This window comes from Malaclemys terrapin, chromosome 6, assembly GCF_027887155.1.
Source record: "Malaclemys terrapin pileata isolate rMalTer1 chromosome 6, rMalTer1.hap1, whole genome shotgun sequence".
NCBI classification, from domain to species: domain Eukaryota; kingdom Metazoa; phylum Chordata; order Testudines; family Emydidae; genus Malaclemys; species Malaclemys terrapin.
Genome location: NC_071510.1, coordinates 32156553 through 32180589, shown reverse-complemented (window position 1 = coordinate 32180589; position 24037 = coordinate 32156553). Strand labels below are relative to the sequence as shown.

The window sequence follows — 24037 nt, the reverse complement described above, 5'->3', positions numbered from 1 at the left end:
TGGGTGTACACCACAAACAAAATTATATGTGAATAATAACAGCAGGAATAGGCCATTTTGTATTAGGACTATCAAAGTTTCTCATTGTCACCTCTAAAACGCAGCTCCCCATTTGGTGGGATACGTCAGTCAGAAACTACCCAGGAAGAATACGGAATTCTTCTGAAAAAGTCTAACAACCCCAAACCTATTCAGCTCTGGGGGAAAACTATTCCCCTTCATTCCATCACACCCAGAGCCGGCTCCAGGCACCAGCCGAGCAAGCTCGTGCTTGGAGCGGCAGATTCTAAGGGGCGGCATTCCGGCCAGCCTTTTTTTTTTTTTCTTTTTGGTTTGCCACTCCGGCCACACTGTAGGGGGTGGCGGTGCAGAGGAGGGGTGCACCCTGCAGCAAACTCAGCAGGGCAGCCTGCGTCCTTCCCTCCCAACCAACCGGAGAGGCGCAGAGCCCTCCCAGCAGGCAGCACAGAGGGAGGGGCCATGTGGCGAGCGCCTCGCTGAAGCCCTGGCTGCCCCCCTTCTCTCCGTCCCCCCTGCTAGACCGGGCGTGCATTCCGCTGCACATCTGCAGAACAGGGAGTCCCCCTGCGCCCTGGCTCCAGCTGCCCTGCAGGTTGTTGGGGTTTTTTTTGCATTGCTTTGCCGCTCCAGCCGCCCTGCAGGTGGTTTTTTCTTTTTGGTGTGTGTGCGTGTTTGTGTATGCTTTGCCGCTCTAGCCGCCCTGCGGGGTTTTTTTTTTTTTTTTTTTTCTCCCCTGCTTCACCACTCCGGCCCCCCCACAGTTTTTTTTGCTTGGAGCGGCAAAAAAGCCAGAGCCGGCCCTGATCACACCTTTAATAAAAAAGGGGGAATGCTGAACGCAGTGTTCAGTTGAGCTCTTTGACAATATCACCCGTATCATAAGGAGCAGCCATGTCTTTGAGGAATCCCAGCTCACACTTCTTAAAAGTGAGGAAAAATTTGTAAATATCTCCCTCAGAGATTCTCCCACAGCCTTCCACTTATGGGCAGGAAGGAGGGGCGGGTTGTCCGTAGAGTTCCTCATGGAAGTGGCTGTCGTTCCATCTCCAGACTCAGCAGATTCTGTGGTTTCTGCACTGATGAAAAAGGTCTCTCCAGACACAGAGATCCGCAACATCTGTCTCAGCTCTGGTCCCATTAGATTCCCTGCCCCAGTCTTTTCAAGTAGTATTTTTCAGGGCTGTTCCAGGCTGCATGCAGTTGCCTTAGACAACATTTTAAAGAGTCATTTTGGGGCAGCTAGGATTAGGGTGACCAGCTGTCTCAATTTATTAGGGGCAGTCCCGATAATTGGGGCTTTATCTTATATAGGCGCCTATTACCCCCCAACCATGCCCTGATTTTTCACACCTGCTGTCTGGTCACCCGAGCTGGGATATCAGCTGGGAAGTCTCTGATGCTTGGGTTGGGCTTCCTCAGCTAGGGGAAGTATGCAACTCATGCCTGGTTGGTGTGGTGCTCTGTCACCCTCTAGTGGCACCTGAACCATCTATAGATTGAGGAGTCTGCTACAGCTTTGGCTTAAGAGGCATGTGGCTTTCAGCTCCTACAGTCGAGACTCATACATGTGGAAGCAGAGAAGAGAACTGACAGAAAGGAACTGCAATGCATGACAGTTCGTTAGCAAGAGTCAGGCTAACTGTAACCCTGATAATGTGAGATTTGTAGAAGCGAGGAATGTGTGAGGCGGGTGAGAAAGAACTGTGTAAGAAGTCATTATGACCTGGTATGTATAGATAAGGTGTAGAAGACCTTGTGTAGATAAGGTATAGAAAATATTGTATGTTGGCAAGAGTCAAAACAATTTAGAAAATGAGATATCAAGAAGACAAAATGCAGCTGTCCCTCATTATTTCTGTAATGAAAGGTATAAATGCTTGCTGTAATTAGTTACCTGGGAGAGATCTGCTTAGCTCTCTCCTCTGCACAATTGTGAGAGTTAATAAAGCATCTGACTTGCTGTACCTAAACAAAAGAGTGAGAACTCAGTTTTTCTCCGACATACACTAAGGTTTGAATGTCCCAGGTTCAATCCTGCCTGCTGACAACTGGGATCTGTCGGCGTTATAAGTGGGGGCTCGTCCGAGATGTCAACTGGGAAGTCTTTGAAGCTCAGAATGTGCTTTAACATGTCCTCTTCCAGAAGTACACCCAGCGGTGTTTACCTTTTCCAGGGGCCATGTAATAAGTGTAGATTATAACACCCAGACACTTTGCACAGGATTCAAACACACTATTGCTATTTACTTCATCACGCAGAAAATACACAGATTGGAACAAAAATTGTAAACCCTATACGCAAGTCCCTGCCTCAGTTTCTTCAACACACCAGGCCATTCTATGGGTCTGGATCAGGGTCACTTGGGGACAGCCAACATCCTTCTGTTGCAGTGCATCACTTATATGCACAAAAACAGAGCCTTCTCCCCCAGCTCAGATAACCTGGCCTTGGCCAGTTCATCCCCTTCCTTCCTCTTGCCCAAATGTCCTGTGGTCTTCCCCCAGTGATTTCTTTTAGAACCTTTTGTTTGTGTCATCTGTCTCTTTGTCGGCCTTCAGTAGCTTTCCACTCCTAACCCTCATTCTCCTTAACACCAACTTGGTCAAACTGGTTTCCCAACTCGGGCACCCTACTTAGCATAACGATGCTGTCATCAGAACACAGATTTAAAGTTAAGTGTCCCACATTGTCCTCAGTCTAATGAGTACCTGCTGTAGGTCCTGTCCAACAGGATGGATACACATAGAAAGAGGTTTCCTATGATTAGGAAATTTCATGACAACAGCAACTTCATAATATCAACTAGAATTCACACATCTTACAGACAGACACCCCTCCCTCCCCCCGACACACACACACACACACACACACAAATCAAGCCATATGAATCAGGCTTGTGTACACTCAAGTCAGCAATTCTATCCCTCAATTTTCTGACCAACTGGTGCCATCCCTCCACATCAGGCTTGTGTGTTCCTTGCCATCAACAACCAGTTTGGTGTACAGAATGTGTTCAACTTTCAGTTATAACATCAACAATGCCTAAAAATTACCTAAACCCAACATTTAAAATTCTAGTAATAAATCTGCAGGTTGCATCAGATCTAGTGAGGATCCACTTCTCTATGTGGATAGTAGTTCTGAAGAGTTATCAGTCAACAGTAGCACTCCAACAACATATTTCTGCTCCAGCCTAAACATTTGAGACTTATTAAAGCTTTATGAAAACAGGTGAATGGCTGGTGTAAATATGCTGCAAGACTATGTGCCTTTACTTCCATTGCTTTCTTATTTTAGCTTTTCTTGTTAAGATTCAGATTTTAAAATTTCTCTCTTTCATATAAATATTATCTCCTGAAGCTTCAACTTGCCAGGAAATGCACACAGAGAACTCCCACTAGAGTGAATGCAAGATTGGGGTGCAGAGCCTCTGGTATGATTGGGTCCCTTTAAAGTGACACTGCATTCTTTAAAGTGACACTTCAAAATAGTTTAGGCAAAACTCTAGATTATGATTAAAGAAAGCGCTTGAGGTGATGGGGGAGGGAGATGTAAAAGAAGTGACATGAACAGATATGTTTATGTTTTCTTCTTTTCCTTTTTAAAAATTAATATGAAAAAATTCCTTTTAATTTTTTGGGTTGAAAACCATTCCCCTTCACTGATGGAAACTCCAACATGACAGCCTAGTGCTACAGTATGAAAAACAGGAAGTGAAATGCTAGAGGATGCAAACTTCATTCATCAGACCACTTGAATTGCAATGTCCAAGCTCAGTGAAATGCACATTAAAAAAAGAATAAAGCTTGAATGGTGAAAAGACAAACACATTTGAAAGTGACATTCATTTATGTCAGTCGCTCTGACATATTTATTACCAACCACACAATCTTTTTGTACAACTCCCTTCCATGTCACTACAGTACATCACTGGGAACTACTCAGAAGTGCCCGAGAAGACAGCATGTTCATATCCTTCAACTGTACCTGTTCCTTGGGCTTTTCACAGCTGGTATCAGGTTCTTAAGTAAACCTCCCAGTTTCTCAGTGCCCTCTGTCCATCCTCTGGTATTCCCTACACACATGGGTTTTCCTCTCTCAGATTTCAAATGGCCAGGAAATTGTGTGAGATTAATAGAGAATTGTCTGGCCCCAATCTCTCATAGGAATTTTTTCCATGCTTATCACATTTTAAGAGGTCCCTATAATATTAGGTTGGAAGGAAGGAAGGAGACAGCTAGAGTATAGCAGGGTTTTCTGATTTTGAGTGCGACACCAGATAGGGAAAGTTTTCCATCTGCTGGCAAAGTGAAGGAACAGCAGCTTTATACATCACTTCACTGCTGTTATCTGCAGAGTCTAGCAAAAAGAAGCTCTGCAGTAATTTCTCCCTCCCCGCATCTGCCAAAATTAATTGTTATCACTTAAAAGCATGGATAGTCTTACTGCCGTAACAGACATTCAGACCTGTCTAGCAGTGCTAACTACAGGAACTTGGGAGTAGACAGACAGGTCCCTACTCTAACCTGTAACTGGATGACACTGTTAATCATCACTCTTCTTACCCTTTAAATTTTCTTTATCTAAGAGGGCTGCGGGGGGGGGGGGGGTGGAGGTGGGAGAGCGCTAAGGAAAGAAATGTAGGGATTTTTTAATATTAACAAAGGTAATGACTGTGGTTTGGTTCTTCTAATGACTTGTTCGCTTCCACTAAATAAAAAGAAAAAAACTGAAAGTGAAAACCTCAAGCAGGAAAAACCTTGAAAAGTAGAAAATGACGAAAGAAAAATCTTTTCCTACAGAATACTTAAATTCAGAGACATGGGTCAAAAACACAAAAGTCTACGAAAGACCTTGAACAGGCACCAGTTGCTCAAGTTCTACACAAACACAGGGAATCTAAGACATCATCATGATCAGCAGGAGTTTGCTGCAATTTTGCCTCATGCTGCTCTTCTCCAGTGAAATCTCATGTCTGGACTGTAACAGGATTTATGTTCTACAAACCAGAATGAACAGTGAGAGTTTAGAGCATCTGGAGAAAATGGGTGGAAACTTTCCCTTTCAATGTCTAAATGAAAGGACAGCTTTCAAGCCCAGAGATATCCTCAAGATCCGACTGTCCCAGCAAGAGAATGCCAAGGTAGCCATCCAACAGATCCTCCAAGAGCTCTTCCATATCTTTAACAACAATCTCACCCAAGCTGCCTGGAATGGGACTTCCATAAAGGAATTCCAAAATGGTCTTCACCAGCAGATTGAGAAGCTGGGGACGTGTTTGAGTGCTGAGAAAGGAAAGGAGATAACCTACCCAGGAAATGAGAACCTCCTGCTCACCAGCCTCAAACTGAAGAGATATTTCCAAATAATAGACGATTTCCTGAAAGAAAAGAAATACAGCCAGTGTGCCTGGGAGATTATCCGTGCAGAAATATCCAGATGTTTTCTAATTCTTGATGTACTGACAGATCGGCTTAAAAATGAAGGTACCATATTTGCATTTTTCTAGGGAAACTAAATCGTATTGTTTCAATAAAACAATTGAAGAGAGATGGATGGTAGTTTTATAACTTGTATTACGTAGGTCCCAATCTTTCTTCCATAGTAATTTCAGCTATTTCAAACACATGTTAATAAAACTGTTTTAGAGTAGCATATAGTTTAGTGCTTTCATACCACACACGCAATATTCCATGTGAAAAACATAGAAATACATCATAACTGCTAACTAAAAAAGAACAGCGAGATGCCTCCCTCCAACAACTGCCTAATAAAACAACATTCCAGTCACGACCACCAGAAAACGGAGGGTCTGTGTCCACACACTTCAATCCCTCCATCGAATTCTGCCAGTTAACACTGCACATAGGATGGTCAAGGGTACTTATTCTGTTTTGTTTTGTTTTTGTTTTTTTGTTCGGTTTACCCCTACATTTCAAGAGTTTTAGTAAAAGAAAATTGTCACAAGATCATAAATGCATTAAGGCTCAAGGTTTATGATTTGACATCTGGTTAGAACAACAGGAACTATATTTGACATTTGAAACTGTATATGTATGTTTGAATCATTCTCCTTTTTTATTCCAGCATGTGATACTTCAGGTAATGATGTTATGAAAACTGCTGAGTGAAACTGCACCTCCACTGGAGTCCTTTGTCTCTAAGTTGATTCTACAAGCAGTACCTTTTTAGACTCTTATCAGTCCACCCTGCATTAAACAAGGGACCAACTCTTACAGAACTCCAATTGCACAATTTATATACTTCTTGCCATTAACAGATTGATTTACTCACATGAGAAAATGTAAAACAAAAGATATTGCTGAAAATATGCCAGAAGACAAGGTAATATTTGAACCGAATGAGAAAAACCTTATGATTTCCAAATCATTCATGTTACGCGTTTGCTCAGAATTTGCCTTGGGCTGCTCTTAAAAATGAAATCTTACCTCTGAACTGTAACAGGATTTGCTTCAGCATTACAGATGTGGACTAGGACAACTTCCAAACAAAACGGAAGGATAATTTTCCTATAAAGTCAGAAAGAAGAGAGAGACTTAATGTGGCCCCAAAAGTTTTTCAAGCCCAGAGAGACCCAGAAAGAGACTGCCACATTAGCTATTCAGGAGATCCTCCAAGAGATATCCTACATCTCGTGCCACATTCTCTCCCTAGCTGCCTGGAATGAGTCTCATTTAAAGATCCTAACATGGATTCATAAGAAAATGGAACTTCTGGAGACCTGTTTGGCTGCAAGAATGAAAAACAAAAAAGAACATCCCAATTTCTAGGTCATTTATAATTAGGGGCACTTGAATTATAAACTATTGCTAACTTATATTCTCTTCCTGCACTGTGAAAATTATTTTCAGACAATTTTACTGGATTTGTAACAATATTTCAATGTTGATCAACTCCTATTTATTTATTGCTCTTATTTATCATTTTTCAGAGATATTTTATATTTATAAATAAATATTTATTTATACCAAATAGCAACCATCTAGCAGTAGTGATTTGCAGTAATTACATATTTAAAAAAGTAAACACCCAATAAAAATCTTCTCTTGTTCTGCCTTAAGACTCCAGTTCAGCAAAGGACTTTTCAACATTTGCCTAACTTTAAGTACATGAGCCTCCCTTGACATCAGTGGTTAACGTTGAGAACCTGTTGAAATACACTGTGAATATAAATCCTGATTCAGCAGTGACTCCATAAGAAAAACAGCTATGGTAATTTGTTTTACTACTCCAACAGACCACAAACCACAACTTCAACTCTGCAGTTGTTGCATTTCTGCCTGTTACCAGATTATTTTACCCCAACATTTGTAATTGTGGGTGTCTGATGCAGTAATTCATTGTGATGAAATAGACTAGTTTGGTAAAAGGCTGATGAAAGGAGTGTTGGAAAGACTGGGATTCCAAGGGGAAGCGTTCAGGCTGTTGTGGTACAAAGTTGCTTGTCCATCCCGCTTTCTCTCCCTTCCTTCCTCCCATTAATGAGATATGTGGGCAAACTGCCTCCCTATCAGTCAGGTTTCCAAGTGCCCAGACTCCCTATCTGCCACCAATCAGGCTTGTGGGGGCCTAATTTCCCCCCTCCATCAATCAGGCTAGGATACACTTGACTCACAGCGTCAACAGCATCAAGCTTGTACGTAACCATCCTTCCTGTCAGTCAGGATTGTAAACAGCTGGTGCTGCACCCTTTTGCCCTTTCCCTGCTGGCCCAAAATCAAGCTTGTATGTTCATGAACTGCATGTTCCACCAACAACCACCAGTTTATGAGCACAGTGCATCAAAATTTCAGTTGTAATGTGAATAATGACTAAAAATTACCCTAAATCCAATAGTTAAAAATTAATTGAAAAACAAAAACAAAACAAAAGTAGCCAGTGCACCAGATCTAGTGAGGATCTACCTCTCTACCAAATTTGGGTCTGTAGATAGTATTTCTGAAGAACTGTTACTCAATCCTAGCACTGCCTAGGACAAAGCCTAAATCTGGAGGTTTCTTATTAAAAAGTTATTAAGAGAAATCAAACAACCATTCCATTAAATGTTCAAAGAGCATGAAAACAAACTGTGTGTGAATTTTCACACTTTTTGGCAACCTGCCTTTATGGGAAAAAACAGGAATGTATGCCCCATTGGAAATGAATGTCAGGAGGTTCCACTCTTCAATATAGGGGTCATGAAGCAATTAGACTTTGCTGAAGAGTTTGTATGGTTCCTAGGTGCTATATGACTTCCGTGTTCCACCAGAGAGGGGGATACATTTTGGAGGTTGTGAACCAATCTGTTCAGAATCCTTCACTTGTCCATACAGTCTATTTTGGCTATCATCATTTACATATGAATTGTTTTTGTCAATATAACCTGTAGGCTTCAACTACTCCAAAGAATGAATGAAGGCAGAAAGACTTGGGCAAAAAAGAACGTCTACTCCTGATAGGTACAGCTACTGAAAAAACCCTGTACCACAAGACAGGATAGGTGTTTGTTTTAAGAGTTAACTTGTTGTACATGCCTCTAAACCAGCAGGTCCCAGACTGAGGTTCATTATCCCATGGCTGTACATGTAGTACTGGATGGTGATATTCTGAGAACTGACGGTTCCCACTTTCCTTTAAAGACAACTCAAATTATATAAATATATTCCTAGTACTACCTTTCTTTGTAAGCATTTGGTGTGCCTGCCACAAAGGTGTTACCTGATCTTGAATGGGAGGAGAAATGGTCCACAGAACAATTTTGGTAAGATTAGGCCCACATCATGAAATGTTTGAGAACCCCTGACATAAAGACAAGCAAAGGCTTCTGCAGGGATGCCATCTGTTGACTTCAAGGAATTTACAGAGGCTCCTATTAGTGACACCATAGTTTGGGTTGCCTTTGATTGTCTTTATCTCACTGCCCCAACCCAGTGTGAGTATCTCACTTCAGGCCCCACACATGGATCATAACTGTATGGAGAACAACCCAAGAGGGAACTATGTGCAAAAGCATCTGACTCCATGGAATCTCATCTCACCTGACACACACTTCCACATGGCATAGGTAAGAGTCATGTGCAGAGGGCTCTACCCCTGTATGCACAGACGTCGACTTTCCATTGTGCTGGGGATGCTCGACCAGCAGCAGATTGGTCCCAGGCACCGCCCCCACTCCACCCCTTCCCTCAAGGCCACATCCCCGTCCTGCCCCCCCCACCTCTTCCCACCCCTGCTCCATCCCTGCCCCACGTCTTCCTGTCCCGTTCCGCCCCTTCCCCAAAACACATTGCATTCTGGCTCCTCCCTCTTCCCCGCCAGCCTCCTGCACATCTCGAAATGGCTGATTGCGGCGGGAGGGAGGTGCGGGGAGGGAAGGGAAAGTGCTGATAGGGGGGCTGCCGGTGGGTGCTCAGCACCCACCATTTTTTCCCCCTGGGTGCTCCAGCCCCACAGCACCTATGGAGTCAGCACCTATACCTGCATAGATCCTTTGCAGCAGGCTCGGAGGACTTTTTAACTAATTTTCCTCAATTAATAACTAGTTGTTTGCATACTTGCTGCAGTGTAGTTGGAACTAGGGGTGCGCAGCTTAAAGTAATATTAGCAAGTGACTGCATGGTTTCCATCATATATGGGGTTTACATTTTTGATCAATGGCTTTCAGTACCCCCACTATAAAAATTGTTCCAGTGCCCCTGAATTGCTGTTAACATGCAGATTTACTGAAAGACATGATCTGGCTTTCCCCTTATTGCCCTGGGTTTACTTTGTTACCTTAGCCTCTCCTTCTAGTATTCACATTACTTATTTCCCTCTCTCTTGTACATCTTTCCTTGGGGCTTCACCCTGGTGTGGAATACACATCCCCAACACCCATGGAAAGTAATGGGAGAATGGGGAGCATACCCCATAACAGTCTGGGGGCTCTGGTAAGTCTGCTTTCTCTGCTTTACAGAAACCTTCAGATAGTTGAAGCAAAAATCTGAAATTTCTTATGAAAGTGCAGGAAGACTTGGGAGACTAACCAAATTAATATGCACAGAAATGTTTTTGTGGTTTCTTCATGTGATTTTTCTTTTTTAATTTCAATGAAAATAGTTTTGTTGTTGAATTAAAACACATTTCCTTGCCATGATGGAAACTGCAGCAAACAGCCTGTGCTAGGGCTTTAGAACCAGAAAATGAAATGTGACCACAGAAAGTGAAGAGAGTTAAACAAACCAGATGAGTTTCCCTGCCCAAGCCAAGGGGAAAGCAAAAGTTAAAAGACAAGGAACCCAGCAAAAATGGTGAACACTGAATTTGATTTTTAAACTACCTCAAACCTATTCAGTGCTGGGGGGTAGATCTATTCCCGTGCATTCCATCCGACCTTTAATTAAAAAAGGGCAGTGCTGAGCAGAGAGGTCAGTTATGCTCTTTGACAGGATCACCTGTATCACCCTTTATAGAGCCAGTTGCGACTACTTCCCCAATCAGCCTTTCCCCAGCCACAGGGCTGCTTTTAACCCCTCTGGGCTGGCATCAACATTTTAAACGTACTCTTTAAGCTGCATGAAATCTGAAAAGTGCAGATTAACCAATATTTCCTGAGGGCCCAGGATTTTACTCCCATAGTTACTCCTGGATTAAGCAACTTTAAATATACCTACACTATTTCCTTCTCTCAAATGAAGCTGGGTATGAAGGAAAATTACCAGTTGATAGGAGTCTTTTATGATTTTCGCTGCCTATTCAGAAAGGGAACAGTTTCCTCCTGCTGGTTAAGTGGATGAAGTATAAATTTACAAATAAAAGTATAGTTCAAAATGCATCTGTGCTCTTAAAATCAGATTGCTAAAAATATAATACTGTGGGGTCAGCATGGTTAGTAACTAATTGCCTTTAGATGATATTTGCTCAGTTTTTAGTTTTTACCTAATTGTCAGTTCAGCCTGGCATCTGAGAAACAAGGTAGGTTCTCTTTGTGTAGTATCACCAAAAATACTGACTTTACAGACAAAATTCTTGCCTTAGGGACACTAGTGATTATCTTAATGGGCTCACACAGATGAAACTCAGGTGTTTGCTGAATGTTTACCTTGTACTGCTCTTCTCCACTGAAATCTCATCTCAGCTCTGTACCATGCTTCATTTCCAGTAGAATAAAGGGAATAAGGAGAGCGTAGAGCTTCTGAAGAAAATGAATGAAAATTTCCTCTCACAGTTCATAAATGAAATGAAAGCTTTCAAGCCCACTCAGGATGTTGTCCAACTCCAACTGTCCCAGAAGGAAAATGCTGATGTGGCAATCCAAGAGATCCTCCAAGAAATCTTCACTATCTTTAGCAAAAACCTCACCCGAACAGCCTGGGATAGGAGCTCCATAGCCAGGTTCCAAAATGGACTTTATCAGCAAATTCAGCCGCTGGAAGTATGTTTGGGTGCACAGATAGTCTAGAGAAAGAGTTAACCAGCCTGGAAAGTGAGGACCTCCAGCTCACCAGTCAGAGACTGAGAAAATACTTCCAGGGGACAGACGCTTTGATGAAAGAAAAGCAATACAGTCCATGTGCCTCGGAGATCATCCACGTTGAAGTGCAGAGATTTTTTCTGCTGATTGAGAAATTCGGTAAAAGGCTTAAAAATTAAGGTACAGTACAAATCTTTTGCTTACAGTAACTGAATTAACATTACTGTCAATTATACTGCTGGACAGAGATAGCCAATAATATTTTAAGTGTTATTAAATAGGACCTAGTCCTTATACCACATAATTATTGGCTAAATTGCAACTGATATCCACTGCAGCAACATCAGGCTCTTCCCATCTTGTGCTGAAAATGGATTTGTAATTACATAGATTTCTAATAGCATTTGGAAGTATTTCTACTATTATTTATGTTTGCACATGTTTGTAAACCACCATATGTGAGATGGTCTTATGCAATGGCTAAATGGAGAACATGCAATAAATTGTATATATCCAGAACTGTTAGTCACCTCACCAGCACCATCAAATAATACTTACATTCTTCTACTTATGGAGTATGTTTAATTATTTCTCATATTGCCAGCCCTGAGATGCTTCAGGGAGACATGTAAAAATATGAACAACTGGTTAGAAATCCAGTGATATAGTATAGGAAAGATATTTTCATTTAATTTGTTGAGGTTTTTAAAATTATGCCACATTTCTATGTGTTTTAACAAGTCTCCTTTTCATTGATGCTACAACTTTGGATTTGTTAAAACAGTTGAATCAAACTGCACTGTGGAATGGAATCCCTCCTCCATTGCCTCCTCCAACAGTGACTTCTGAGACTCCATAACTCTTGACCTTGCTCTGTGCAATTGACTCACTCTATTATGAACTTCTAATTACATGTTATATTTGATGTGATAATACTTTACTGGTTTACTCACTTTTTAAAATACAGAATGAAGTATATTGGTGAAAAAAAGTCAGAAGACAAAGAAGCATTTTAAAAAGAAAGGAATGAATCATAAAATTTCTTAATTATCGCTGACATTAGGTGTTAGCTATACATTTGCATTATAGTGCTCTTCTCCACCAAAACTGCATCTCTGAACTGTAACACACTTAGGGTGACCAGATAGCAAGTGTGAAAAATCGGGACAAAGGGTGGAGGTAATATGAGCCTATATAAGAAAAAGCCCCAAATATCGGGACTTTCCCTATAAAATCAGGACATCTGATTACCCTAAACACACTTCACTTCAATGTCTCTGAAGAAGAACATCCAATTGGCAATCTAGTAACACACTTCACTTCAGAGTCTCTGAAGACAAACATCCAGGTGGCAATCCAGGAACTCTTCCAACAGATTTCCTACATTTTTTGCAAAAATATATCCCATGTTGGCTGTGATAGAAGCTCCAACATGGACTCACCAAGAAGCTGAGCAGGAGGAGACATGTTTGGTTGCAATGATGGAAAGTGGGGTACCATTTTTAGGAAGCATGGCCTACAGCTACTGACGCTGTCACTGTAGGGATAGCCACTATTTTGGAACAGAGAAACAGTTCGTTCTCAGTGCTGGCTACAGAATCCAAGTGGAATTAAGATGCTTTCAGAGTAGGAGCTAACTCACAATAAGCTGAGGGGGGATATGATTGCTATCTTTAAATATATCAGAGGGGTTAATACAAGGGAGGGAGAGGAATTATTCCAGTTTAGTACTAATGTGGACACGAGAACGAATGGATACAAACTGGCCGGGGGGAAGTTTAGGCTTGAAATTAGACGAAGGTTTCTGACCATCAGAGGGGTGAAATATTGGAACGGCCTTCCGAGGGAAACGGTGGGGGCGACGGACCTGTCTGGTTTTAAGATTAAGTTGGATAAGTTTATGGAGGGAATGGTTTAATGATAAAACATAGTAGCCAAGGAAAACCAAGCAATGGTACATGAACAGCATAATGGCCAACAAGGGTCAGGCTAGAGACTCTTGCCTATATGCTCGGGGTATTACTGATCGCCATATTTGGGGTCGGGAAGGAATTTTCCTCCAGGGTAGATTGGCTGAGCCTCTGGAGGTTTTTCGCCTTCCTCCGCAGCATGGGGCAGGGATCACTAGCAGGAGGGTCTCAGCCGATTGAAGTCACTAAAACACAGGATTGGGGACTTCAACGGTAGAGTCCAGGGAAGGGTCTTGCGGCCTGCAGCATGCAGGGGGTCAGACCAGATGATCATAATGGTCCCTTCTGACCTTAATGTCTATGAGTCTATGAGCTTTAGAAACTAACATATTAACCTTTTTTGAAGAACTGAAATGAGTAATTGGTCCAATATTGGATATTACCTCATCCCCATTGTCTCTCTAATATCTTGGGACTGACATGGCTACAACAACACAGCATATAATTCCTTTCTATGTTATTTAAAATGAAGTGCACTGGAATTTTTAATTATTGTTAATATTTATTCTCTTAGTGTATTATGAAAACATTTTCAGATCATTTTACTGGTTTTATAACAGTATTTATCTATTGGTCAATTTCTAGTTATTTATTTATGTTTTTATCAGAGATATTTTATCTTTATTAAATTTTACATAAAAATTAAAATATAATTTTACTTTTAAAATAGCAGCTCATTATAGTGGTGATTTTTATTAATTTCATTTTTACAAAAATGAACCAATAAAAAGCCCATGATTGTTCTGCCTTAATATACCCATTCAACAAAAGTACTTAAGCACATGCCTAACCTTAAGCATATGAACAGTCCCATTGAAGTCAGTGTTTAAAGTTGTGAACATGCTTAAGTACATTGCCGAATCAGGACCTAAATTCACTGTGACTCCATGCACCACAACTTCAACTCAGTGCCCCTTTTGCACTTCAGTCCTTTGCCTGTTTATTTTTCCTCAAACACTAATCGTTGTGTGGGGTTGATGTTGAGTTGTCATAACACAGATGCACAAGGGGGCTAAATTAACGTTGGGTGGGCAACCCAAGTCTTACAATGTGTCGATTTCAAAGCAAGATTAGAACACAGTTTTCCTGTTTCCTGGTCCCTTAACAAATACACAAGTTTATGCTCTCATCATAAAGTTGCCAACTTTAATCTATATAGATTATAGATTATAATCTATTCTCAATCTGTAAACTGTATGATTGAAGCAGCTTTATAATCTTGCCTCTCAGAAATGTTTCTAATCTCTGCCATAAAACACAGTTATAAGAAGAGCAGATGAGCTTTTGGGACAGTGTGTCCTGGCAGGTGTGCTGCCCTCAGTTCCCTCCTGGCACTCCCAATAATATGTTTGCAGTCCAGAGTACTTACAGTTCCCCTGCCTGCAGTCCAATTTATTAACTCTTTAGGAGGTGTGGTCTACTTTGGCCCTTCAGGCCCAAGACCATCCCTCTCTTAGAGTTTCCAATTTCATCCTCAACTCAGGGCTTCAAATTTGTGGTTCCCTCTCCAGTTATCCCTGAGCTAGGGAGCCCCACCATTCCCACTTTGATCTACATTTCCTCCAGAAGATAACATCCAGCATTAAAGTGCCCCCTAATAACATGCTGGACATGGATTCAGTATTGACTTAGGGCCTAGTCCTCCAATTATTCAGGGTAGATTGCTTAGGGTGTCCTCATAAAAATGTCACCTACTGGATCACCTGGATCACTTCCTGAAGTTCTGGGGTGTTTAAAAGATCAGGACAAAGTGATGATGCCTTCTACTCCATCCCTACCCACTTAGAAACACATTACAGGGTATTAACTTTCAAGCTGTCTGAAATATTGACTCTTAGCACCATGATCAGGGCCAGCTCCAGACACCAGCTGAGCAAGCTGGTGATTGGGGCGGCAGCTTGTAGGAGGCGGCATTCCGCCCAATCCTAAGGTGGCATGGCCGCTTTTTTGTTGTTGTTGTTGTTCTGCTCCGGCCGCCCTGTAGGGGGCGGCAGCACGGAGGATGGGAGCGCCCTGCAGCAAGCTCGGCAGGGCAGCCTGCGTGCTTCCCTCCCAGCCGACCGGAGCGGTGTGGAGCCTCCCGGCAGGCGGCGCAGTGGTCGGGGCCGCGTGGCAACACCCCGCTGAAGCCCTGGCCGCCCCCCTTCTCTCTCTCTCCCCCCCTCTCCCGCCCCCTTCCCCCGCTAGCTGGAACACATCTGTAGGGCAGGGAGTCCCCCTGCTCCCTGCCTCCAGCCGCTTGGGGCGGCCAGAAAGCCAGAGCCGGCCCTGACCATGATGCCATGTGCCACAACTGTGTTATGTAGAAATGCACAAGTTTGGCCAATCAGACAAATACTCAAAAGATGAAATGATGATAATATTCTCATAGTGGTTCTCAAACTTATTTGATTGCTCCCCACCTTCTTTGTGTCTAGTAGTTTACGTCCCCCCTCCTGCCACACAAGTACATATACTGATAACAAATATCAACAGGAAACTCTCACTAATATTAAAAACAGTAAGTCATTGATTCAAACAGAGCCATTTAAGTATATAGTAATGTACATTTTAAGTGAGAAACTGCTTACTGGCATCACACCATTGTTACTAGTGTGATGGGTGCACCTGTTTTTTGGAGCAGAGAAATTCCACAAATTGCACCAATAAGCCAATGATTGACTGTAATAAGAGCAAATGCAAAACTGCGATTGTGGTCCATGCTTACAATTAAATGCGCACACCATGTCGTAGCAAACAGATTAATGTACATATGGCAATGACTTTGTATGCAAGCATAGCAGAAATCCATCAAAATGCACAGTGCCAGCTCATGTCAAATGCACAGCACCATCTGGAGACCTGATATGTCTGGAGGAATCAGCTTTGCTAGTTATTCACTGGTGTGGGTAAAATGCATGCGGTAAGTTTTTTATTTTCCCCAAAAAGCTTCTCACACTTCCCCAGCATATATTCCGTGCCTCTCCAGGGGGTGTTCTCCTCAGTTTAAGAACCTCTGATTTAGATAAAACCTTATATCTGGGAATCTCTAAGCCCTTTGCTAAACCTTAATTATCTATAACTTATGTCAAATATTACTATTCCCATCTTATAGATAAACTGTGGTTCTGAAAGTATAACTGACTTGTTCTGTATCATAGAGTGACAGCCAGAATTAGAACTCAGAGTCCATGAGGCCAGGCTTTCAACCTAAATCAACCATGCTGGGTGTCTTTATTATGCAATTCTAAATGTTTTACACTGGATGGGGGGTCTGCTATATACGTTACTAATGTCTTACTCAACAGAAAAAAGTTACAATGAAATAGAAAAGGGGAAATATACTGACAAAGATGCAATAGCCTTGAAAACAAGCAGAAATCACATGACATGAATTTTACCTTCAAAAGGGAAGACATAAAACTACCAAACAGTTCCAAATGTATAGGCCTGGAAGGATTGCCCTGAATGGAGGGTTTCTTGTTCTTTTCTTTATCATGTATTCCATACCACTACTTCAATTTTTATGGTAAAATCTTGGCTGTTAATTATGAAACAACTTTGCGGTGCAGGTTCCCATTTATCTTGTTACTTATGGGATTGATTCTTCATAATGTCTGTTTCATTATCAACATCTGTGCAAGGGAACCCTATTCCTCCTCATTCAATTGTCCAGTGAATAGTACATACCCCAGTGTGCGAGATGCTACACTAGCTTCTTCCTTCTTGGGGACACCACTCATTTCTTGGCTCAGTTGCCCCTCCTGTGAGAAAACACATCCTAGAGGATCAAAAAGAAAGAGAGGAATACTCCACCAGAACTCCTCACTTAGTTCCATTCAACCTGTTTCACCAGGATTGGGGTGGTAGAGAAGTTTGCCCCATTTCCCATGGAACCAGCTTCTTTTCCCAAATATGGAAAATTCTCTGGTTTCTATGTAGAATGCAGGGAATATTCAGGATCTCTGCACAGGTGCTCTTTGCTTTTGCATCTTTTCAGGAGCACAAGAGCTCCTTCTGATCTGTAGTAGTTTAGCTCCATGACAGCCACACTACTAGTATTCCATCAGGCTACAGCTTCCTTTGGGATTTCCATTAAAGAATAATCTATGTGGGGCTGGTGGAAGGGAGATGTAGCTCATAGGGTGCACCTTCAGCACAGTCCAGCCTAGTCCCTTCCTACTCACCTCAATATTTCTAATTCCATGCAGAACAACTCCTGCAACCCAGGAAAGGAGGGAACGATGCTTGTAGGCAGCTGACTCTATATGCCAATACTCCCCCCCCCCACACACACACACACATTCTCTCCCTCCCCCTCCCCCTTCCCCTTCCTCTCTCCCACCCCAGGGCAGATCAGAGGCACTGCCACAACAACCCCACCAAGTATGGATCTTGGAGGCAAGAGCCGAGGGCTTTACAGCTAACTAATTTTCCCCATGGAACTACACTACCTATATGCTTACTCGCTTTTAATATACAGATTTATTAAAAAAGATTTCTCTTTACTAGCATGACTATTTATTTAATTTGTTACTAAGAGTTTGTAAATATGCATCCTTCTTAACTGGTTTCTCTCTTTTAATCATCCTCTTTTGGGGCTTGATCTTACTATGGGATATGCTATGCTCCCAGAAGTCCCACTGAAAATTGTGAGAGAATAAGGTGCATAAAATCATGGCAGTACTGGAAATCTGATATTTTAGATGCACACTCCAATGCTTTCATGTCTTGAAAGACACATTGCCAAACAGTTAAGGCCTCAAATATAGATTACATGAAAATAATGTGCATATTGTTCCTGGGGGGGATTTAGCCAAACCAATATAATTATACATGTGGTCATGAGGTTTTTTTCCATTTTTCATTTCAGTGAAAATAGCTTTCTTTTTTGGATTACAATAACCAAACCACTTTCCTATAGAGATGGAAACTCCAACGCACCAGCCTCAGGCTGGGACATAAGAAGAAGAAAGTGAAGCTGACCAAAGGAATTTAATTTGATTGTCTACTTTACCAGTCCTCGCTGAGTGAAATGCAAAAGTTTAAAACCAATGATAAAAAACGTATATGGTGCAAAGTCAATTAGATTTGAAAAATAATGGCCTTTTTCATAATATAGGTTGTTAATAAGAAAGTGAAAGGAAAGTAAACATTTTGTCATGAAAACCTGCTTCTAGCCAAAATAGAAAATTCACCCAACCCATCCATATGGGACTTCCTTCATTTTACAAATCCACATACAGTTTTAAGTGAGGTTTTACTCTGAAAACTAAAAGAACGAGGAGTACTTGTGGCACCTTAGAGACTAACAAATTTATTTGCGCATAAGCTTTCGTGGGCTAAAACCCACTTCATCAGATGCAAGCAGTGGAAAATACAGTAGGAAGATATATATACACAGAGGACATGAAAAATTGGGTGTTGCCATACTAACTATAAAGAGAGTAATCAGTTAAGGTGGGTTATTCTCAGCAGGAGAAAAAAAACTTTTGTAGTGATAATCAGGATGGCCCATTTCCAACAGTTGACAAGAAGGTGTGAATAACAGTAGGGGGAAAAATTAGCGTGGGGAAATAGGTTTTACTTTGTGTAATGACCCATCTACTCCCAGTCTTTATTCAAGCCTAATTTAATGGTGTCAAGTTTGCAAATTAATTCCAATTAATTAATTAATTAAAGAAAGTAACAGAAGGCCACTAGCTGTCACCTTCAGCCCCCAACTAAAATCTCTCCAGCGCATCATCAAGGATCTACAACCTATCCTGAAGGACGATCCCTCACTCTCACAGATCTTGGGAGACAGGCCAGTCCTCGCCTACAGACAGCCCCCCAACCTGAAGCAAATACTCACCAGCAACCACACAGCACACAACAAAAACACTAACGCAGGAACCTATCCTTGCAACAAAGCCCGTTGCCAACTCTGTCCACATATCTAGTCAGGGGACACCATCATAGGACCTAATCACATCAGCCACACTATCAGAGGCTCATTCACCTGCACATCTACCAATGTGATATATGCCATCATGTGCCAGCAATGCCCCTCTGCCATGTACATTGGCCAAACTGGACAGTCTCTACGCAAAAGACTAAATGGACACAAATCAGATGTCAAGAATTGTCTCCCAAGATCTGTGAGAATAAGGGATCGTCCTTCAGGATAGGCTGTAGATCCTTGATGATGCGCTGGAGAGGTTTTAGTTGGGGGCTGAAGGTGACAGCTAGTGGCGTTCTGTTACTTTCTTTAATTAATTAATTAATTAATTGGAATTAATTTGCAAACTTGACACCATTAAATTAGGCTTGAATAAAGACTGGGAGTAGATGGGTCATTACACAAAGTAAAACCTATATCCCCATGCTAATTTTTCCCCCTACTGTTACTCACACCTTCTTGTCAACTGTTGGAAATGGGCCATCCTGATTATCACTACAAACGTTTTTTATTCTCCTGCTGAGAATAACCCACCTTAACTGATTACTCTCTTTATAGTTAGTATGGCAACACCCAATTTTTCATGTCCTCTGTGTATATATATCTTCCTACTCTATTTTCCACTGCATGCATCCGATGAAGTGGGCTTTAGCCCACGAAAGCTTATGCTCAAATAAATTTGTTAGTCTCTAAGGTGCCACAAGTACTCCTCGTTCTTTTTGCTGATACAGACTAACACGGCTACCACTCTGAAATCTGAAAACTAAATGATTTTTTAAACAAAAAACAGCACTATGCGTTCCATGTTTAGTGTATCTGACTCCATCTCCAACACACTCAATTTTCAAGTAGAAAAAAGTCTTAACATCCAGCAATGCAAAAGAATATAATAGCCATCTGCCCCACCCCTTCCTCCCGTAGAAGTTGAGTCTCTGCAAGACTATTATGAATAAAAGTTTCATTTTGGTCACTAGAGTTCACATAACTTTGATAATTATAATTATTTGTTGCATCACAATTACTCGAAACTGGAAATTTTAACTAGTGTAAAGAAACTTTCTAAGTCTGGACTGTTGTAAATTGTAATTATCCCCAATGGGAAAAAAGGTATCTTTACAATTAAAAGAGGTTCCTAAGTAATTTAGAAACATGATTAGTTAAACCAGGGTGAAGAAGAAAAGAAAATATTACCGACTAATGTAAAGATGGGTAGAGACTCAAAGACAAGCCCACAGGAGCATGCTGAGATTATGTGTTCCATAGGATATATTACGAATATTATCTGGAAAGAGGATTTTTGTTTCTCTTGGACTTGCTGTTATTATGCTACAGAAGAAAGTTTTCTGTGGGTCTATGTGCTCTATGCTGACATCTGCATGTAGACAGTTCTGAGTAATCTATTCTAATTTATTTGTAATACAGTAGTGCTCAGGGTCGTAAGCAAAATCAGAGCACTATTCTGCTAAGCTCACTGTACAAAGACATACAGTAAAAGACAGTTCCTGCCTGAAAAAAGCTAAAAGACAAGACATAACATGTAGGCGTAGCATGCAGTGGAGGAGGCGATGGGGATGGATAGAAAAAAGAAACAATATTAAGAACACATTGTTATGCCACATTTAGGCATAAGCCTTCTGAGTCATTCTGGCCAGCAAAGGACTAGTCCTTGGGATCTGGCCCCAAACCTCTCCAAGTGTGTTTACTCTTCCATTATCAGTTTATGTACTCATTAAACTACTTTGATTAGAAAACATTAAAGGGAGTTCTGAATTAAGGTTAGGAGGAGATGGGGACACAGATGGTCTTTTACAAGGGACTTTCATGTCTTAGTACAGCTAAACTGATCTATTTTCAGTTTGGGAAATGTTTCAGATCAAATGGAAATTTGCTATAGCAATAACATAAATAATACCAGATATTAGGCAACTTGTTATGCTTTTAATAATTTGCTCACTTTCTTTTAAAAAGGAAAGAAACGCTGAAAAGTACCAACTAACAGAAATATTTAAAAAAAAAACAGAAAAGTGAAAATAAAAAGTCTTAATTAGCGAATGGGAACCTTGAGATGCAGAATGTGATGAAAGAAAAACTACAGAATACTTAAATTCAGAGACATGGGTAAAAATAACACACATCAGCCTATGAAATACATTGCACAATCTCCAGTCTTCCAGTCTCTACACACAAACAGGGAATCTAAGTCATCATCAGCATGACCACCCGGAGTTTCCTGCACATTTGCCTTGTCCTGCTCTTCACCGAAAACTCATCTGTGGACTGTAACATGCTTCACTTCCAGCAAAACAAAGTGAACCAAGCTAGTTTACAGCTTCTGGAAAAAATGGGAGGACAATTTCCTGTGCAATGTCTAAATGAAAATTCAAACTTCATATCCCTCCAGAATGTTCTCAGCTCCAGAGAGTTCCAGAAGGAGAATGCCATGGTGGCAATCCAGGAGATCCTCCAACAGATCTTCAATATCTTCAGCAAAAGTCACATCCAAACTGCCTGGGATAGGAGTTCCATAGTTGCATTCCAAAATGGACTTCACCAGCAAATTGAGCTGCTGAAGACATGGTTCGATGGAGAAAAAAAGATGGAGACAACCTACCCACAAAATGAGGACTTCACCAGGCTGAAAGTGAAGAAATATTTCCATGTGGTAGACAATTTCCTGAAAGAAAAGCAATACAGCCTGTGTGCCTGGGAGATCATCCGTGAGGAAATGAGAAGATGTTTTCTGATTATGGACCAACTCACAAAAAGGCTTAAAAATTAAGGTATTTTACAAAACACTTTTTTTAGAGTAATTGAAATAATAGTTTTGGGGAAAAACAGGTAAAACGTGCTGTGCTTTCATTTAAAAACTATTCTATAGGTTCTGTTGTATCCTTTATTAGAGAATATCCTGTTTATATTGCTGATATACAAAAGTGATATATGCACCTCATATAATATATCCAGGGATATGACATTGTTCAATAGATTGATGAAATGGACAGGGGAATAAAAACTGGCCTGCTCTAAACAAATACCAATCAAGATAACATTCCACTCATAACACCTGAAAATCCATCCGTTTTTATCCCATGCTATCTTTAGATCTAGGTCTTCTGCAGGGGATGACAGGCAGGATTCCCTGTCTGCTTTCACTGGCTCTATTCACCTATAAAGTTTAACAGTTTTAGTAAAACCTTTTGTAAAAAGAGTTTCTTTGTTAGGCTTACTGGAAGACAACTTAGGACTTATGATACAGAATCATCATCATTTTCTAAATATTTCACTATTGAAGTGTTGTCTCTGTTTGAACCATTTTCCTCTTTCATTGCAGCTCGTGATGGTGGGCACTTTTACTACTGAAGTAATGAAATCAGCTGAATGAAACTGCACCCTATGCTGGAATCTTTTCTGTCTCAGTTGCTGCTTCTAATAATTACTTTTACGAAGTTTGTACCTTGAATTAAGCAGCAGACTCTCTCAGATATATTTTATATATTAGGTTTTCTTACCTTAATGTTTTGCTCACTTTTTAAATGCAAAAAGTAGAATGCCTCAAACTGCTTTAATTTACTCGCTTTCTCTACTGTGAAAATATTTTCAGATCATTTTCCTGGATTGGTCATAATTTATCCACAGGCCAACTTTTATTTATTTATTTAAACATATACTTATTGCCCGTATTTATATTTATATTCATATTTATAAATAAAATTATTTTATTCAAACTATAAATCTACTACAGAAATGGTCTGAGTTAATTACATAAAAATTATGATATCTTAAAATACTTACATATTTACCAAAACATTTACCTCAGAAGTGGTTTACTTTAAGTTCACAATTCCCTAGAGAATACCACCAATTGTGTGGTAATCAATCTTTCCATTATATGGTGTGAATCTGCATCCCTTGTACTTCCAAAGGACTATTGCCAGGAACTGATGTCTTTGATGTTCAGGGCCAGGAGTGCAGGACCAGGCCCTCATTGTTATCTCCTGATATTTACTGAATTTATTCCAACTCTACCTGTACATATCAGACACTCTGATTCTGAAGAGTCTAACAAAACTAGTTTTTTTCTGAGATCCTTTCAAAATCAATCCTGCGTTTCATATAATAATAAAATATTTCTTAAATGAAGATGAAGTAATAAGAATAAAATATAAATCTCAATTATTGCTATTAATACCTTGAACTTATATAGAGCAGATGTCAGAGTATTTTATAACCAAATCCTTATGCCCTTATTCACAATAGTATTTCCATTAAAACAAAATCCAAAGTGAATTACTTCTGTGGTGTGGGAACAAGTCACCAGTTGGCATTATTAGACATGCCTCTCCTGTTGATCTCAGGCATTCTCAACCATTTTTATAGTGTGGAAGAGGACTTTTCAAACTATTGAGATGTTTGTACAGTATGAAAATGATTGTTTCATGGACCAGCTTCCCTGCCATTAGCGATCATATTCACAGAAATAATAGAAATGTAAGAGTGGAGGGGACCTTGATAGGTCCTCTAGTTCAGTCTCCTGCACTGAGGCAAGACTACGTATTATCTAGACCATCCCTGGCAACAACCTCCCTAGGGCTATGTACACATTACAGTTTAAGTCAGTATAAGTTATGTCGCTCGGGGTGGGAATAAGCCATTGTTCTGAGTGATGTAAATTA

The 24037-nt window shown here is 40.8% G+C and overlaps 2 protein-coding genes and 1 pseudogene across 2 annotated transcripts; all 3 read left to right on the top strand.

Moving 5' to 3' along the window:
• Window positions 1-4934: 4934 nt before the first annotated feature.
• On the top strand, window positions 4935-6153 carry LOC128839318 (interferon beta-like). The gene is made up of 2 exons (XM_054032209.1): window positions 4935-5508; window positions 6110-6153. Exons 1-2 carry the CDS (start codon window positions 4935-4937, stop codon window positions 6151-6153), a joined length of 618 nt encoding a protein of 205 aa, XP_053888184.1.
• Window positions 6154-11072: 4919 nt separating this feature from the next.
• On the top strand, window positions 11073-11653 carry LOC128838920 (interferon tau-2-like; annotated as a pseudogene).
• A 9923-nt stretch (window positions 11654-21576) lies between these two features.
• LOC128838847 (interferon beta-like) lies at window positions 21577-22143 on the top strand. Its single transcript, XM_054031295.1, has one exon. The coding sequence runs from the start codon at window positions 21577-21579 to the stop codon at window positions 22141-22143; it is 567 nt and encodes a 188-aa protein (XP_053887270.1).
• The last annotated feature ends 1894 nt before the right edge of the window (window positions 22144-24037 follow it).

What these genes read in the sequence shown, in the direction of transcription:
- LOC128839318 (XM_054032209.1), top strand. Translation starts at nt 4,935, where the DNA reads ATGATCAGCAGGAGTTTGCTGCAATTTTGCCTCATGCTGCTCTTCTCC. An exon ending in AGATCGGCTTAAAAATGAAG is followed by an intron (nt 5,509 to 6,109) that starts GTACCATATTTG and finishes TTTTTATTCCAG; the next exon opens with CATGTGATACTTCAGGTAAT.
- LOC128838847 (XM_054031295.1), top strand. Translation starts at nt 21,577, where the DNA reads ATGACCACCCGGAGTTTCCTGCACATTTGCCTTGTCCTGCTCTTCACC.